The sequence below is a fragment of the Oncorhynchus clarkii genome, chromosome 5, assembly GCF_045791955.1.
Source record: "Oncorhynchus clarkii lewisi isolate Uvic-CL-2024 chromosome 5, UVic_Ocla_1.0, whole genome shotgun sequence".
Classification (NCBI taxonomy): domain Eukaryota; kingdom Metazoa; phylum Chordata; class Actinopteri; order Salmoniformes; family Salmonidae; genus Oncorhynchus; species Oncorhynchus clarkii.
The window spans coordinates 65,960,046-65,979,713 of NC_092151.1; the positions used below are offsets into that span (position 1 = coordinate 65,960,046).

Sequence of the window (19,668 nt, forward strand, 5' to 3'; positions counted from 1 at the left end):
GTTGAGGCGCTCCCCAAAAGTCTTCAGCCCTGCTCAGTGGATCAGCAGATAATTGAGCTGTCATCTCCTCAAGTCAAATACTAGGCAGGCAGACTGACAGTATGAAATTCATGCATGTCTCCACAGTGGGAGCATGTTGAATATCGAGACACAATATACTGAGTTGGAAGTCTGGAGAACTGACAGCAATTACAATGGAATCTAAGGTGTCAAATCCAAATGAATCCAGAATTGAACTGCCTGGCATTCTATACCAGACTGTTCCAGAGTCCTGTGAGAAAATTAAGACTACACATAGTTGTGAAGGAGCTAGTAAAAAGCCTGTAATGGAGTACATAATGTGTCGCAACTAAAAGCTGTGTATGTATCCCAGGGCTCTGTACTGGTTTATAGTCCAGTCTACATGAAGCAGTAATAGGGTCTCTCCTCAGCTAATGTACAGCAGCCAGGTACTGAGGCACAGCTGTGTACAAACCGCCATAGTATCTGCTGCAAGACTCAATTTACCCAATGATGAGTCTGTAATTGCATGGACCAAAATAGAAAAAGCTATAACTAGAATCTGTGATTATGTGATGAAAGCAGATCTAAGGAGTTCACCTTCATCATTTTCAGTGAAATCATTGTAAAATGGACACTATTTTGTAAATTCATAGGGATGGAGTCTTTCAGAAGGTGCTTTGTCTCATGCTTTGGGTAGTCTGGTCTGTCCTCCATGTTCTCTCATGGCATGTCTATCTACCGCCTGTTCAACTTAGTCAGAGCCCAGTCACTCGAGTCCTCCAATCACTCTGTCAGCAGCAGGAGTCGCACTGATGACATCTATGGGGGGTGAGAGGTACTTAGTGGGTAACCCCCTCTTCACTCCGCCATCTTGGGCAAGCAATCAATCAGTGCAACAGGAGAGCCAAGATCTAAGACTAGCTCCTCAGATCACTTTTCACTGTTCTCCACAATGATGATTCATATTTTAGGGTTTTATGGCAAGATACGTTTTACTTCTCTTGTCTTGTATGTAGTGCTGACCCTAATCATCCTTATACTCCTGATTCCTGTGGTGCTCTATGTTGGCGTTTTTATTTGCAGATGTCTCTCTGTCTTTCTCGGTCTGCCTGCTGATGGCCAACCTACCGTAGAGGAAGGTAATTAATTAGTGCCTGGAGAGCAGAAATGAATTGCACTCCATCGCTCCCCAGGTCCTCTGCAGGGAAAACAGCAGTCAAGGCTGCTACATCCTGTGTGCGCATGTGCATATGTGTGATTGTGTGTGTAGGACCATTTTGTGTAACTCTGTACCAGTACACTGAACTGGGGAAGCTGGGTTATGGTGGAAAGGCTGACTGAGCTAATTAAACAATTATCCAGTCAGTGGTGACACAGCTTCCATGACACTGATAGACTTCCGGCGCCAACAGAGATGGCCGCCTCGCTTCACGTTCCTAGGAAACATGCAGTATTTTGTTATTTTACGTGTTATTTCTTACATTGGTACCCCAGGTAATCTTAGGTTTCATTACATACAGTCGAGTGGAACTACTGAATATAAGACCAACTACTGAATATAAGAGCAACGTCAACTCACCATCAGTACGACCAGGAAAATGACTTTCCCGAAGCGGATCCTGCGGATCCTTCCACCCAGGACAACGGATTGGATCCCAGCCGATGACCCAAAACAACGACGTCGTAAAAGAGGCAAACGAAGCGGTCTTCTGGTCAGGCTCCGGAGACGGGCACTTCGCGCACCGCTCACTAGCATACTACTCGCCAATGTCCAGTCTCTTGACAACAAGGTTGATGAAATCCGAGCAAGGGTAGCATTCCAGAGAGACATCAGAGACTGTAACGTTCTTTGCTTCACGGAAACATGGCTCACTCGAGAGACGCTAACGGAGTCGGTGCAGCCTGCTGGTTTCTTCACGCATCGCGCCGACCGAAACAACCATCTTTCTGGTAAGAAGAGGGGCGGGGGGGGGTATGCCTATGATTAACGAGACGTGGTGTGATCATAACAACATACATAAACTCAAGTCCTTCTGTTCACCTGACTTAGAATTCCTCACAATCAAATGTCGACCGCATTATCTACCAAGGGAATTCTCTTCGATTATAATCACAGCCGTATATATATTCCCCCCCAAGCAGACATATCGATGGCCCTGAACGAACTTTATTTGACTCTATGCAAACTGGAAACCACATATCCTGAGGCTGCATTCATTGTAGCTGGGGATTTTAACAAGGCTAATCTGAAAACAAGACTCCCTAAATTGTATCAGCATATCGATTGCGCAACCAGGGCTGGTAAAACCCTGGATCATTGCTATTCTCACTTCCGCGACGCATATAAGGCCCTCCCCCGCCCTCCTTTCGGATAAGCTGGAAATAATTTTGTTGCTTCCAGCCTACAGACAGAAACTAAAACAAGAAGCTCCCGTGCTCAGGTTTGTTCAACGCTGGTCCGACCAATCTGATTCCACGCTTCAATCACGTGGATTGGGATATGTTCCGCATTGCGTCAAACAACAACATTGATGAATACGCTGATTCGGTGAGCGAGTTCATTAGAAAGTGCATTGACGATGTCGTACCCATAGCAACGATTAAAACATTCCCAAACCAGAAACCGTGGATTGATGGCAGCATTCACGTGAAACTGAAAGCGTGAACCACTGCTTTTAACCAGGGCAAGGTGACCGGAAACATGACCGAATACAAACAGTGTAGCTATTCCCTCGGCAAGGCAATCAAACAAGCTAAGCGTCAGTATAGAGACAAAGTAGAGTCGCAACTCAACGGCTCAGACACAAGAGGTATGTGGCAGGGTCTACAGTCAATCACAGATTACAAAAATAAAACCAGCCCTGTCTCGGACCAGGATGTCTTGCTCCCAGACAGAATAAATAACTTTTTTGCCCGCTTTGAGGACAATACAGTGTCACTGACACGGCCCGCAACCAAAACCTGCGGACTCTCCTTCACTGCAGCCGACGTGAGTAAAACATTTAAACGTGTTAACCCTCGCAGGGCTGCAGGCCCAGACGGCATTCCCAGCCGTGTCCTCAGAGCATGCGCAGACCAGCTGTCTGGTGTGTTTCCGGACATATTCAATCAATCCTTATCCCAGTATGCTGTTCCCACATGCTTCAAGAGGGCCGCCATTGTCCCTGTTCCCTTAGAAAACTAAGGTAACTGAGCTATACAACTACCGCCCCGTAGCACTCACTTCCGTCATCATGAAGTGCTTTGAGAGACAATAATAAACAATAATTGAATAATATAGATTTGTAAATGTATTTTGCAACGCTCGCGCACGTGACGTGAGCGGTGTAGTCAGCCTGTTAGGACTATATACCGGATCACGGTGGCAAGGCATACGTTTTTACTAACAGGTTAAAGAGCAAACAATGCAATTATCACAGCACATGCTGTAGGTTAAAATATAGCCTTTTTTTCCTGGCTTGTCTTCCCCAGTGATCTTACCCATGCACCGCTACTGTGCACACGTACACAATCCAGTCTTAAAATCCTTCTTTAACCTGCCTACTCCCCTTCATCTACACCGATTATGTCACGGCCCTCGAAAGAACTGGACCAAAGTGCAGCGTGGTGAGCGTACAATTTTCCTTTATTTAAAATGACGCCAAGAAAACAATAAACAATCCAAAACGACCGTGACGCTTAAGGGCCACAAACAAAATGAACTTCCCACACAGAAAGGAGGGAAAAGGGCTCCCCAAGTATGGTTCCCAATCAGAGACAACGATAGACAGCTGTCCCTGATTGAGAACCATACCCGGCCGACACATAGAAACACAAAATCATAGAAAACAACACATAGAATGCCCACCACAAATCACACCCTGACCAAACCAAATAGAGACATAAAAAGGCTCTAAGGTCAGGGCGTGACAGATTGAAGTGGATTTAACAAGTGACATCCATAAGGGATCATGTTTTGTAATGTTTTGTGTACTCAGTGTATGTATATATTACGGTGACCGCGGCCATTTGGCTGACCAATTACCGTCCTCCAAAATCCCATGACCATCACGGGCTTAATTGAGTTGTTTAAACCATTTGTATCGATTGCGAGTGTCTGGGGCTATACAGTCACAGCTTGTACGTGGGGTGACACTGTGTGTATTCTTTCACATTTCGCCTTCATGATCAATGCCTGTACCCCTCTGTGTTTGAATTGCACAAATCCATACTCTTGTGTTTTCCTATTGGGGGAAAAATAAGGTTTATGATTGGCAGGGCATAAAGAGCGCTCTCTAGAGACATTCAGTTCCGAAATGAACCTGGGGCTTTTCACCGGGACCCGATATGCACAAAAATAATAATATAGAGACCCGTTCCAAATGGACCCGATGACAACTAGACTCGATTAGTATAGATCTGGTCGGATCCAGACTCGATCCGAGTGAGGGAAGCAGCAGAAAAGGCTATTTTTAAGATACTTTATTAACTGGAGCTGATAAAGCGTGAGGTAGAGAGGGTGCCGCTCTAGCAGGGGCAGTGCGTGCTGTGTGTAGGCTACTGTGAGTGAGCGAGTGACATGGGGAGCAGGGAGGGGGGGGGGGGGAGAGACGAGAGACAGCAACCAATCAAGCCGACTCACGCTATAGTATAATAACAGCTGCCATAGCTAGGTTATTTATCATCTAGGTTATTTATCATCCAATATATATACGTAGTGCCTGTCTTGACTGCATCAGACGCAGGTAGCCTAGTGGTTAGAGCATTGGGCCAGTAACCGAAAGGTTGCTAGATTGAACCCCCGAGCTGACAAGGTTCAAATCTGCCGTTCTGCCCCTGAACAAGGCAGTTAACTCACTGTTCCTAGGTTGTCATTGTGAAAAATAATTTGTTCTTAACTGACTTGCCTAGTTAAATAAAGGTTTAAAAAACATTGAGATGCTAGCTAGCTAGTCTAATTGAGGCTGCATGTGCCTTCTTGTCCTACACAGTTGCAAACAACAACAACTCCATTCAGAACATTAAGTAACGGCTTACCTGTTAGCTCTTGGTCGTTGTAGCTATCCTTTAATTTTTAATTCTGTAATTTTAATTCCATCTTCAATTGATTAGATATATCCTATCCTAGCATTGATGATTTATGATCGGGCAACAATAAGCTACACGCGCCACTCTCGTGAAAACCAAGAGCAGCAGCATAAATTATACAATTTCTCTCTCTCTGTCTCGCTCTCTCTCTGTCTCTCTATAAACACTGCAGTCTCGTTTGGATCAGATTATTACACATACCCAAGACATTATTTAGAATTCTGGATCCAGACCCGCTCAGGTCTTGGGTATTTCGGTTACAGGTGGATCCGTGAAGACCTCTAGCACTCTCGCCTACAGTCTGTCTAAAGAAACCCCATCTCTGCCCTGAATCCATGGGCAGTCTCCAAAAATAAACTGTTGATACATCTATTGGGAAAATATGCTTTCAGATATAGTTGCACCTGTGATGTGTTGTTAAAGGGCAATTCCGCCACTTTCAACCTCATATTCATCATCTCCAACACCATACCAGTGTCTACACACAGTACATGACCAAAAGTATGTGGACACCATGAAATACAGCCCCAGACCATTAATCCAAACTCCACCAAACTTTATAGTTGGCACTATGCATTGGGGCAGGTAGCGTTCTCCTGGCATCCGCCAAACCCAGATTTGTCCGTTGGACTGCCAGATGGTGAAGACTGATTCATCACTCCAGAAAACACGTTTCCACTGTTCCAGAATCCGAAGCTTTTTACCACTCCAGCCTACGCTTGGCATTGCGCTGGTGATAGGCTTGTGTGCGGCTGCTCGGCCATGGAAACCCATTTCATGAAGCTCCTGACAAACAGTGATTGTGCTGACGTTGCTGCTAGAGGCAGTTTGGAACTCGGTAGTGAGTGTTGCAACCGAGGACAGACGATTTTTACCCGCTATGCACTTCAGCACTCTGCGGTCCAGTTCTGTGAGCTTGTGTGGACTACCACTACGCGGCTGAGCCGTTGTTTCTCCTATACGTTCCCACTTCACAATAACAGCACTTACAGTTAAGCGGGGCAGCTCTAGCAGGGCAGAAATTTGATTAACTGACTTGTTGGAAAGGTGGCATTCTATGACGGTGCCATGTTGAAAGTCACTGAGCTCTTCAGTAAGGCCATTCTACTGACAATTTTTGTCTATGGAGATTACATGTCTGTGTGCTCAATTTTATACACCTGTCAGCAATGGGTGTGGCTGAAGTAGCTGAATCCATTAATTTGAAGGGGTATCCACATACTTCTGTATATATAGTGTATGTGGAAACGACTCGTTTCTATGATCTGTGGTTAAAAAGATAAGCAGAAAGGTCCTAAAAAAATACTTCTCTGTGACATCACAGGGTAGGATTAAAAGAACCTTCAACAAGTTTCTAGCCAGAGGGAGGGTATTTTCTTGCTCTCCGCATCACCGCAAATGTCATAGTGTTTGAAGATCGCTGTTTTTAAAATGTTTTAACTTTTGGTGATGCCATCGTGTAGAACTTTTTAACTTAAGATTTGAACTCCGTGAGTGAGGACAATGGCCAACCGTCGCTGAACATTATTATTATTGACATTATTGATATTGTATTCATATTAGCCGCAGTGTTTCAGTGGGTCAGGCTATTGAAATATGAACTCTACTATTGACTAATTTGTCATGTTGTACAGCAACGTGCATTGATTGTCCATTCTATAAATACTTTGACCAAACATACATGGCCAGAGATCATCTATGCTCTCTCTATTGCCATCTCTTTTTCCTATTTTAAGCTCCATAGTGGCTAAGGTTGTAGTTATATTTGTATTAAGAGAAGATCATCTGGACCATTAGATCTGCCACAGTAGCTGGCCATTTTGGCCAACCATAACAAGTACAGTGTGTCATAGAAGGGCGTTATGTCTGTGCAATATGTTTATCACACTATTACCGAACCTGTACAAGTTTTGAACCTTTCCTGATAAATGTCTTTACTTTGAATATCCAGACTTGCAACCTTTTTGAAGGCACTCAAATCTGAGGAGACATACTGTACATAATAAAAACAGACCATATTTAGATCTCTAGCACAAAAAAATCTTCAGATCTTGTGTGAAAGAATGCCAGATATAGCTATACTTGAAACATTCCTCCATCCTGACAGGTGTGTCCAAGGATAATCACTGAATGATCACCTTGTTGTGATTAAAAGTGACGGTACTTTCATGGTGTAACATGTCACCCAGAGAAGCTTGGCTAAGAACGTCTACAAATAAATTGGGTCATGCTTGCGATTCTAAAAATAGATCCACGGGCACATAATACTTTTCATGTGTGAATTTTTCCTACACAGCATTCAGTGTAGCCTAGCTTTGGGACACAACATCAGAAGTCTGTGTATTGGTGGGACTCCCTGAGTTGTGCATCATTCTGGTGGCTGGCGATGGAATATAACCCTACAACAATATAGCCGGCTTCAGCCCAAAAACTTTTCCTGTCAACAAACGCATATGTAGAATCTCTAGGAACTCAACATACCAGATGTAAAGTAAAAGGTGACATTCACTATCAAATAAACATATCCAATAAACATATCAAATAAACAATGTGACCCTCATGTGAGGTGTGTGGTCTAATGGCAGCCCGCTGTCTAACTCAACAGGAATACGGTGCTGTTCAGACAAAAGTTGGATTCAGATGTTTATTTGATAGCGAGGGACACGTTTCACTTTACATCTGGTTAGTAGAATTCCTAGAGATTCTGCATATGCCTTCTACAAACTGATGCTGTCACTAAGATCACACTCAACGAGCTGTATAGGGCCATAAGCAAAAAAGAAAATGCTCATCCAGAAGATGCGCTCCTAGTGGCCGGTGATTGTAATGCAGGAAAACTGAAATCTGTTTTACATCATTTCTACCAGCAAGTCATCTTTGCAACTAGAGGGGGGAAAAACTCTAGATCACCTTTACTCCACACACAGAGACGCATACAAAGCTCTCCCTCCCCCTGCATTTGGCAAATCTGACCACAACTCTATCCTCATGATTCCTGCTTACAAGCAAAAACTCAAACAGTAAGTACCAGTGATGCGCTCAATACGGAAGTGATCCAATGAAGCGGATGCTAAGCTGCAGGACTGTTTCGCTAGCACAAACTGGAATATGTTTCGTGATTCATCTGATGGCATTGAGGAGTTTACCACATCAGTCACCAGCTCCTAAACAGCTTTGACCCCCCCAAGCCATAAGACATATTTATTTATTGTTTTTCTTTATGCTGACTCTCTTGCACTGGGCTATATATGCACACTCACTTGACTCTACCCACACACTCACACATACTACACTGCCACTCAAACACACACACACTACATAAGCTATCACACAAAACACACACACATGCATATTTACGCCACACACTCACACATAGACACACTTTCACACTCTTCCCAGATGCTGCTGCTACTCTGTTTATTATCCTGATTGCCTAGACACTTTAAACCCTACCTACATGTACGTACTGTATTATCTCAAGTACCTCACTTACCTCATACCCCTGCAAATTGACTCAGTACTGGCACTTGTACTTGTATTTAGCCTCGTTATAGTTACTGTCTCCTTTTTTATTTAGCAAATATCTTTCAGACCTTTTAACTCTGCATTGTTGGTTAGGGGCTCATAAATAAGCAGTTCACTGTAAAGTCTACACTTGTTGTATTCGGCCCATGTGACCAATAAAATTTGATTTGACAATAACAACAGGATATTAAAACAGATAAGTAGGAATGACCAGTGTCATAAAAATCATCTTGAGATTGGTTGTCCTGCCATACAACTGCTTTTTCTGTCATGTATCCTAGCTCATTTTGTGATGTTGCATTGTGGAATTAATATACATTGTATTGCATTACTTACTAGTTGGTAGAGGGATGTTTTATAGAGTAGGAATAAATTATGTTGTGATATTGTTCTGTGGTATTGTTGTTGGCTCATGATGTTGCTGTGTCATAATGTAATAAAGGAAGGTGTTTCTCTGGTGAAACTGTGTGATGCCATTATGCCACAAAATGAACTTATAATCTTAAAGTTGCTACAATACCGACCTCTGAGAATACCTATCCCCAGGTATTGGTAGCTGAATAAGTGTGCCATCATTGGAAAGCACAGCTGGCACACTGCTGGGAAATGCAATGGATTTACTTCAACACTGAACACAGATGTTAACGTGTTCTGGCTCATTGCGTTCTCGTCACCCTCCCTCGCCTAGCTGCAGAGGAGGGGTAGTGTGACTGTGGTGTGGCTTTTTCTATGGGTCTCTGTAAGGATACAGTAGGCTCTGCATGGCTCCTTTCGTGCTAAACCCCCAGAACGCTTGGCTGACTGATTGGGCAACTGGCTAGTGCTGTTCTGGAGGCTTCCGTTGTCTCTTGTCCCAGGGGTTTTTACTACGCCTGCAGCAGCTTCACATGGTGAATGACAAACAGATGCCAGGTACAGGCTAGGGATGCATTGCTTCACAGGACATGCTAATCAAAATGGCTATTTCCATTCTGTTTTGCCCCCGCCTAAGCTAACAGCAAATTACATAAACATGAAAATACAGCTAGGCCCACACACCCTTGTTCCCACAGAAACATCCTGTTGTTACATGTTCTGTAGCTGGTCTTGGAGTGTCTTTTCTACAACATCTATCATGGGTGTCAATCTAAAGAGCCTATATTTCCATGCAAAATTCTGAGATATTCTGTCTGATGATCTACTAAGACTGAGGAAGCCCTAATAGGATTAATGTGTGGCTTTGAGCTCTGTGGGAGTGAAAGGCAGACAGGCACCCTGTGGTTGGTCCTGGCCCTGGACCTGCTCTCATCTCCTCTGCCCTGCTCTCCTCTGCTGACTACAGAGAACACCCTCCACAGGCACTGACCTCAGTGGGCTCAACACTTATTCTGCTAGCCAGTGGTCAGTGTCTCAATGGGTCTATGATGAACTGTAACCCTGAAAGAAACCACAATAGTTATTGTATAGCATTATGGGTATTGCATCGAGACTAGGAATAAGTAGCTGTATACAGAGAAATAAAGAAATATAAAAAATACAGTATGGTTTTATCCTGACCAGTTTGCAGATGAGTGGGAAGGGATCAGTGATTTATATATACACTAGATTACTGATAGGGGTGCTGGGTTGAAGCCACTGTGCCTCCAACTTGGCACTCCCTCGTCGTCGTAAAAAATATTTTGGAAGCTATAGAAATTGATTTATTAATGTCCACATTTATTATATTACAGACACCTTAATGCATACTTCTAAATTATATGAGCTAAACATACAAATACATTTAGTTAAAATATTTACATTTTTCCTTAAAGTAAAATTTTTAGAGAGAACTAATGCTACTGACCCCACTACACCACTACAAAAAATACTTGTCCTTGATAAATGTCATTGAAATACTGTAGAATTCCATTCATTCCTATGGAGGACTGCTCCTACTGGGGAGTGCCAATATGGCCGTCCAGTGGCTACAAAGCCTCTCAATGGCCAATACATAGCATCAGAAATCCACGGTTTATATACATCATTGGAGGGGATGGGTTGAGGGCACTTGTAGGAAGGTGAGTTGGGGTGAGGGCAATTGTTTTTTGGGGGGATTCTGCATGGGGTGGTTGATTGGTTGGCAGTTGATTGGACCAGACCCTCTCTCTGTAAAATGGCTGCTGTTATTGACTGATCACATTTGAAAAATATATATAAATTGTGGGGAAATGACACCAATAGCCACAAAACAGCACATTTTGGTCTATGTGAGCTGTGTTAGTTGTTGTTGCATTTGAACCCCTCTGCCTTCAAGCCAGGTGTGGCTGTTGGCATGCACCGGTGTTTGTATACCTGCTGATGCGTTATCACGGATGTGATCAATATTTCCTGGGCCATCAATATTTAATACACTCCTCTGCAGAAATCACCCACCATTACCTATTGATCAGTCACAGCCCAGACTGTGTGAAAACAACACACTTCCAAGGGCAGCAGTTTGCACAGAGAATGGTGCTAACTGAAAGTCCACAGAGAATGGTTTGTATATACTGTACCATACCTCTTATCCCAAACAAAAGTGTTGGTTATCTCCCACTTTTCCTCCAAGAGTGTCAAGAGTGTGGCCTCTCTTCAGACCCAGAGCCTGTTAGAAGTGGAGAGGTGATGGATCACCCTATATCTCTGAGTCAGAGTTTGACAGTAGTGAAATGTGTAGAGAAGGTGTCATCCAGTAAGAACTGTCAAACATTGGTCTGATTCTGTCTGGACCATTGGTAAATGGCTGATATACATTTCCAGTAATGAGACATTGAAGCTTTAGCTCATATCAATGGTTTTCAATGGACTGAGAAAAAAAAAGTGCATTATGGAAAAAGTGAAGGGGGTGAGGTGTTTCACTGTAACAGGTGTTTGCATTACATTGGTAGTAGCAGACATGTGTATTACATTTCTTGCTCTTTGTCTCTTCTACAGAGACAGTGATGGACACGCGGACGGCCACAGCGGAGCTGGGTTGGATAGCTTATCCTGCCTCTGGGGTAAGACCACTCCTCATCTAGACCTCATTTAAACACTCACCAACCATCCTCTCCTTCCCTCTCATTGACATCTACACTTATCCACAATCTCAAAAAGCTTCCCTGAAAGTTGAGTGGTAGAGTGTATTGTTGATGCCACAGTGAGATGAATGGCCAAAGAAAGTGTTCAGATACCCATAGTCTGCTCTCAGAGCCTAACAACACACTCACCAGCTAACAAGCTCACTTCATTCTGCTGCCCCATGACTGACTGGCTCACAGACAGCCATCTCTGGGAGATGTAGTGATTTGTGACCATGTTCTTCTTCCTCTTATAAACATATTTGTCATTCATAGGCGCTGGCTGGCAGATTGGTTCTGAGCTGTAGTTTTCTGAGCCACGTTAAGTGGAAAGACAGAATGTGCATCCCCTGTGTCTCATGCAATCAGGAGAAATAATGTATTGCACCGTCAGTGTGTACCCCAAGGGAATACTTTAGTTTGAGCACACTTAGATTCCAATTTCAAGCCTGCCAACAGCTTAATTAAAACACTTATATCTCGTTCTGAACAATTAAGTTCTACTTATGTGCTACAATAAGTGACATTAAACACCAGAATTGGCCAAATCCAGATGAGGAAAATAAATGCCAGAGGTCCTTGTTTGCATGAACAGTTGTGAGAGCTTTAATGTGTCATTATTTACACACACGATTAGATTCTGTTGAATGTATGTGCATGCCATTAAGATGCATTCAAATTCACAAGACAATGCCATATTCATATAGACAGATTGACATTTATAGTGATTTAAAAAAGTTCAAACATAAAAAGTCTCGTACTTCGATGATGTTACGTTTGTCGTTTGAATGAGGAGATCAAGGTGCAGCGTGGTAGGCGAACATCTTACTTTTATTAAAATGAACACCGAAAAAACAACAAAATACAAAACAAACTTAAAGTTCTGCAGGCTACCCAGCACCTATACAAAATCAAGATCCCACAAACTAAGGTGGGAAAAAGGCTGCCAAAGTATAATCCCCAATCGGAGACCACGATAGACAGCTGCCTCTGATTGGGAACCATACCAGGCCAACATAGAAAATACAACATAGATTGCCCACCCTAGTCACACCCTGACCTAACCAAATAGAGAATAAAAAGGCTAAAAAAAAGGTTAGGGCGTGACAGATGATTACAGAAACCAATTTAGTTTTTATTTTATTTTAGATTAAAAGTATTTTCAACCAGTGTGTTTTACAAAATGGAAAATGTATAATTTTCTGCCAAATGAGACACATTTAGGCCCTTAAGGTTTGTTGTTTATGGTAATGTGATTAATGAGATTAATTTAAATGAATGTAGATTATATGCAGCAATGTTTTAATCTATTGCAATTGTGCATGGTTTCAGGCCGCCCTCTGTCAATGAGTCATTTGTAAATAATGAGTAATTCTCTGAAAGCTGCCACAGGTCTTAGTCATGACCACAATTATTTCATTAGGATATTATGTTCATTTGACAGGCAGAAAATGGCATTAGAAATATGACTGGAAACTCTGCCAACTATACTGTCAACAGAAAGAGAATATATAATAATGAGGTTCTAAGAGATGGTTGAATGTGGGGTTGAATGTAGAATATGTACATGCAGAATGTATATTTAACAGATAGGTACACACTGTTTGGCTCTGCATTAGCTTTGATCCTGCTGCAACCAGAACCTTGCATACAGACACGCACTGTATTTCTGTGCATAGAAGACACAATGTTTAGAAATGGTCCCTCTCTGTTTTTAACAGAAAAAAATGTGTTTTTCTATAGTCACTTACTCATATGGACACTGAGTCACTATCAATAACAGAGGGAGATGAGGAGATGGCAAGGGCTTTCAAAACCAAGAAAATGGAGGGTCAGTGGTGTTTCCTCCTTTTAGATAGATCGTGTGTGGTGAAACATAGGCAGGTTCCCAGAGCTAGATGCTCTACTATAGTAAACATTTAGTGGGTCAGAGAGAAACAATGAATAGAGCTGGGTTTTGGTGGAGAGGTTCAGATTCTTCTAGCCATATATGTGAAGCTGAGACTCGCAAGGGTCATCGTTAATTTGCTAGTTTGAGAGAGAAAATTGTGCCCCTACCCAAATGGTTATAATTTAATGCTCGCCCATTTTATAGTTGTTAAAACATTAACATGGTTGAGCTATGAAAGACATGCCAAAGTATCTGATCATGTTTAATGCAAAACTGGTCCTTCTGTGCAAATAAAACTCCATCATGACCATTAATTAACCTTTTGCTGAGTATCTATTTGATTGCATACCGTAAATGACTCCTGGTTGTCTGATGATGCTATTACTGTAAGTTCCTACAGAGTTGGAGTCAGATTTCTCATTTCAAATTGAGAGAGCATATTCATTTCATGATGGCTTGTCATTGTAATTGAATTGTACACTTCTTGGCAATCACCGTGACATTATGAATCATTCAGTTCAAAGGAGAACACTCCCACATACATACCACTCTCACAAAGGGAAAAGTATCCTGTTAATGTCTACATGAGTAAAAGAGACGCGTTAAGATAGTAGTATACAGTGCATTCGGAAAGTATCGACTCCTTGACTTTTTCCACATTTTCTTACGTTACAGCCTTATTCTGAAATGTTTTTTGTCAAATAAATCCCCATAAATCTACACACAATACCCCATAATGACGAAGTGATTACAGGTTTTTAGAAATTTTAGCAAATGTATTTAAAATAAAAAACAGATACTTTATTTCCATAAGTATTCAGACCCTTTGCTATGAGATTCGAAATTGAGCTCAGGTGTGTCCTGTTTCCATTGATCATCCTTGAGATGTTTCTACAACTTGATTGGAGACCACCTGTGGTAAATTCAATTGATTGGACATGATTTGGAAAGGCACACACCTGTTTATATAAGGTTCAACAGTTGACAGTGCATGTCAGAGCATAAACCAATCCATAAGGTCAAGGGAATTGTCCATATAGCTCCAAGACAGGATTGTGTCGAGGCACAGATCAGGGGAAGGTTACCAAAAGATGTCAGCAGCTTTTGAAGGTTCCCAAGAACACAGTGGCCTCCATCATTCTTAAATGAAAGAAGTTTACAACCACCAAGACTCTTCCTAGAGCTGGCCACCTGGCCAAACTGACCAATCATGGGAAAAAGGGCCTTGGCCAGAGAGGTGACCAACAACTCAATGATCACTCTGACAAAGCTCCAGAGTTCCTCTGTGGCGATGGGAGAACCTTCCAGAAGGACAACCATCTCTGCAGCACTCCAGCAATCAGGCCTTAATGGTAGAGTGGCCAGACAGAAACCACTCCTCAGTATAAGTCACATGACAGCCCATTTGGAGTTTGCCAAAAGGCACCTAAAGGAATCTCAGACCATGACAAATAAGATTCTCTGGTCTGATGAAACCAAGATTGAACTCTTTGACTTGAATGCCAAGCGTCACGTCTGGAAGAAACCTGGCGCTATCCCTACAGTGAGGCATAGTGGTGGCAGCATCATGCTGTGAGGATGTTTTTCAGCGGCAGGGACTGGGAGACAAGTCAGGATCGAGGGAAAGATGAATGGAGCAAAGTAGAGAGAAATCTCAGATGAGAACCTGTTCCAGACCACTCAGGACCTCAGATTGGGGCAAAGGTTCACCTTCCAACATGATAACAACCCTAAGCACACAGCCAAGACAACGCTGGAGTAGCTTCGGGACAAGTCTCTGAATGTCCTTGAGCGGCCCAGCCAGAGACCGGATTTGAACCCGGTCGAACATCTCTGGAGAGACCTGAAAATAGCTGTGCAGTGATGCTCCCCATCCAACCTGACAGAGCTTGAAAGGATCTGCAGAGAAGAATGGGAGAAACTCTCCAAATACAGGTGTGCCAAGCTTGTAGCATCATACCCAAGAAGACTATGCTGTAATCCCTGCCACTTCAACAAAGTGCTGAGTAAAGGGATCTGAATACTTATGCAAATGTGACATTTCAGTAAAACAAAAGATGCATAGCAAAAATTTCGAAAAACATGTTTTTCATTATGGGGTATTGTGTGTAGATTGATGGGAAAAAAAACAATTTAATCCATTTTAGAATAAGGCTGTAATGTAACAAAATTTGGAAAAAGTCAAAGGGTCTGAATACTTTCCGAATGCACTGTATCTCAATACTACATATACAGTATGTAGCCTATAATTGTGCTCCATATTTATTTTATCTGAGCTTTTTTTTCTCTCTCTGGCATATAGATCACAAAAGAGAGCAGAGAATGTAGTAATATGGAGTGATAGGCTATTATGGTATGATAGGTAGGAGAGGATCTTAAATCATTATCTTTATTTTTCCATAGGCCCCTAAGCTCACACTAACAGCAGTATATTGTTGTATGCGGAGGTCAGTGTGAGTGCAGGTGAGGAGGGGTAATCTAATGGAAAACCACCTTAAAGTATTCTTGTGTGAGAGAGTAGGCGGAGATACTTTAGGAGCAGGAGGCATTGGGGGAAGAGGGGATAGGGATAGGGGGTTCACAGTGGATATCACACAGATGCTACATGGGCACTCAGCTGCACTGAAAGTCCAGGTGTGGGGTTGTGCAGAGGGCAGGTGGTGGTTGTGGTGGTCATGGGTTAAGGTAGGGCATCGCTGATCTTTATGTAGATGCTCATAGGTGTATCATGACTGAAATATATCAAACTGGTTGGGGTTTTCAGTGAAAGAAGACCAAATAAGAGGCTGAATTAGGCCCAATACATTCTCCTGGTCAGGGCAAGGCTCTTTAGACACAACATATATCTGGGGGTTACTTGGGTACATAGTCTTTTCTCTGACCCTTAATGGGCTGTGTTCCACATGGAGTCAGAGGCCTGCTGCTATTCTCATCCTCCCCTTCCAGAAACAATGAATATCTGACAGATAATACCTGTCCATTCCTCCTCATGGAAATACTGGACTGCTCATGCACCTGTTTAATTTACTATGGAAATTACTCAATTGAGAAGCTGTGTAAGTATGTGTTCGCACGCGCACTCGTACTCATCCATGCGTGCCAATGTACCTGTCCACGTGCATACGGGCTTGTTGGGTGTGTACTGGATGTACAGAGATTTAGGTGAGTGTGAGAAAGGAGTGGGAACAGAGGAGACCGCCTGTGGAGAGCCTGTATCATCCCTTCATCACCCTTCCATCCTCTGATCCACCGGGAGGACTCCCTATGGAGTCAAGAGTGTATCCCTCGCTCACATTCCCACCACACTCTCCTCCTCTGCACCTAGCTCTTCTTATGAAGTCTGCTATCTGCCTCCCCAAAAACATGCCCAACATGGATATTGATCATTACATGGTTAACCTGTTGACGTGTAATAAAATCAGAAGTTAGATATGACTGAACTTCCAGCCTCTTGTAGCTATTGCTTACGTTACACAAACATTTAGAGCCTGGTTTTACTTTAGTCAAGAACCCATTGTAATTGTATCTAATATATTCTACCACTACATACATAATACACACTGAGTGTACAGCTTCTACCCTCAAGCCATAAGACTCCTGAACATCTAATCAAGTGGCTTCCCAGACTATTTGTATTGTCCCCCTCCCATCTTTTACACCGCTGCTACTCTCTGTTGTTATCATCTATTCATAGTCACTTTAATAACTCTACCTACATGTACATATTACCTCAATTACCTCGACTAAACGGTGCCCCCGCACATTGACTCTGTACCGGTACTCCCTGTATATAGTCTCGCTATTATTATTTTACTGCTGCTCTTTAATTACTTGTTACTTTTATTTTTTATTCTTATTCATCTTTTTTTTATATATATACTACCATTCAAAAGTTTGGGGTCACTTAGTAATGTCCTTGTTTTCCATGAAAAAATACATAATGTGAGTTGCAAAATGAATAGGAAATATAGTCAAGACGTCGACAAGGTTATAAATAATGATCTTTAATTGAAATAATCATTTTGTCCTTCCAACTTTGCTTGTCATTGTGTCCTTCAATAATTGTGTCCTCTATTTGCAGCAATTACAGCCTTGCAGTCTTTTGTCATTCTAGTTGTCAATTTGTTGAGTTATTCTGAAGAGATTGGCACTTCTTACCGCATACGGTCAAGCTGCACCCACAACAGCTCAATAGGGTTGAGATCCGTTGACTGTGCTGGCTACTCCATTATAGACAGAATACCAGCTGACTGCTTCTTTCCTAAATAGTTATTGTATAGTTTGGAGCTGTGCTTTGGGTCATTGTCCTGTTGTAGGAGGAAATTGGCTCCAATTTAACGCCATCCACAGGGTATGGCATGGTGTTGCAAAATGGAGCAATAGCCGTCCTTCTTCAAGATCCCTTTTACCCTGTACAAATCTCCCACATTACCATCACCAAAGCACTCCTCCAGCCTCTTTTCATTTTTTCTACATCTCACGAATGTTCTTCTTTTGTAATCCGACCACCTCAAACTTAGATTTGTCTGTCCATAACACTTTTTTCAATTTTCCTCTGTCCTGTGTGTTCTTTTGCCCATCTGAATCTTTTTTTTTTGTTGGCCCTTCTTAGATATGTATGTGTGCTTTTTCTTTGCAACTCTGTCTAGAAGGCCAGGATCCCGGAGTCGCCTCTTCACTGTTGACGTTGAGACTGGAGTTTTGCGGGTACTATTTAATGAAGCTGCCAGTTTAGCACTCTAATGTACTTGTCCTCTTGCTCAGTTGTGCACCGGAGCCTCCCACTCCTCTTTCTATTCTGGTTAGAGCCAGTTTGCTCTGTTCTGTGAAGGCAGTAGTACATAGCGTTGTACGAGATCTTCAGTTGTCAATTTCTCACATAGAATAGCCTTCATTTCTCAGAACAAGACTAGATGGATGAGTTTCAGAAGAAAGTTCTTTGTTTCTGGCCATTTTGAGCCTGTAATCAAACCCACAAATGCTGTGTCTCCAGATACTCAACTAGTCTAAATGTAACAGTATAACTTTAGTCCGTCCCCTCGCCCATACCCGGGCTCAAACCAGGGACCTTCTGCACACATCAACAACTGACACCCACGAAGTATCGTCACTCCACAAAAGCCGCGGCCCTTGCAGAGCAAAGGGAACCACTATTTCAAGGTCTCAAAGCGAGTGACGTCACCGATTGACACGCTATTAGCGCGCACCACCGCTAACTAGCTAGCCATTTCACATCAGTTACATAAAGAAGGACAGTTTGATTGCTTATTTAATTAGCACAACCGTTTTCAGCTGTGCTAACATGATTGCAAAAGGGTTTTCTAATGATCAATTAGCCTTTTAAAATTATAATCTTGGATTAGCTAACACAACGTGCTATTGAAACAGAAGTGATGTTTGATGATAATGGGCCTCTGTACGCCTATGTAGATATTCCATTAAAAATCTGCCGTTTCCAGCTACAATAGTCATTTACAACATTAACAATGTCTACACTGCATTTCTGATCAATTTGAAGTAATTTTAAATGGGCAAAAAAATGAGCTTTTCTTTCAAAAACAATGACATTTTTAAGTGACCCCAAACTTTTGAACGGTAGTGTATATATACTTTATTTTTTTTACTGCGTTGTTGGATAGGAGCTCGTAAGTAAGCATTTCACTGTAAGGTCGACCTACACCTGTTGTATTCGGCACATGTGACCTAATAAAAATTTGATTTGAAAACATTAAGAACACCTTTCTAATATTGAGTTGCACCCCTCCACACTCTTTTGCCCTCAGAACAGCCTCAAATTCTTGACACAAACCGGTGTGCCTGACACCTACTACCATAGCCCTTTCAAAGGCACTTAAATCTTTAATCTTGCCCATTCACCCTCAAAATGGCACACATGGATGTGTCTGAATTGGCTCAAGGCTTAAAAATCCTTCTTTAACTGGTCTCTTCCCCTTCATCTACAATGATTGAAATGGGATCAATATGGGATCATAGCTTTCACCTGGTCAGTCTATGTCATGAAAAGAGCAGGTGTTCATAATGTTTGATATACTCAGCAATTACTGTTCCTTACATGTTTTTCAGAAAATCCGGCACATCTTTACAGATTTTCAGATCTGTAAAGAC

At 42.3% G+C, this 19,668-nt stretch overlaps 1 protein-coding gene across 1 annotated transcript in view; it reads left to right on the forward strand.

Moving 5' to 3' along the window:
- LOC139409250 (ephrin type-B receptor 1-like) overlaps positions 1 to 19,668 on the forward strand; it is a 196,000-nt gene that overhangs the window by 35,095 nt on the left and 141,237 nt on the right. Inside the window, exon 2 of the mRNA XM_071154134.1 lies at positions 11,527 to 11,591. Coding sequence (XP_071010235.1) covers positions 11,527 to 11,591 — 65 coding nt within the window. The remainder of the gene's footprint in view (positions 1 to 11,526; positions 11,592 to 19,668) is intronic.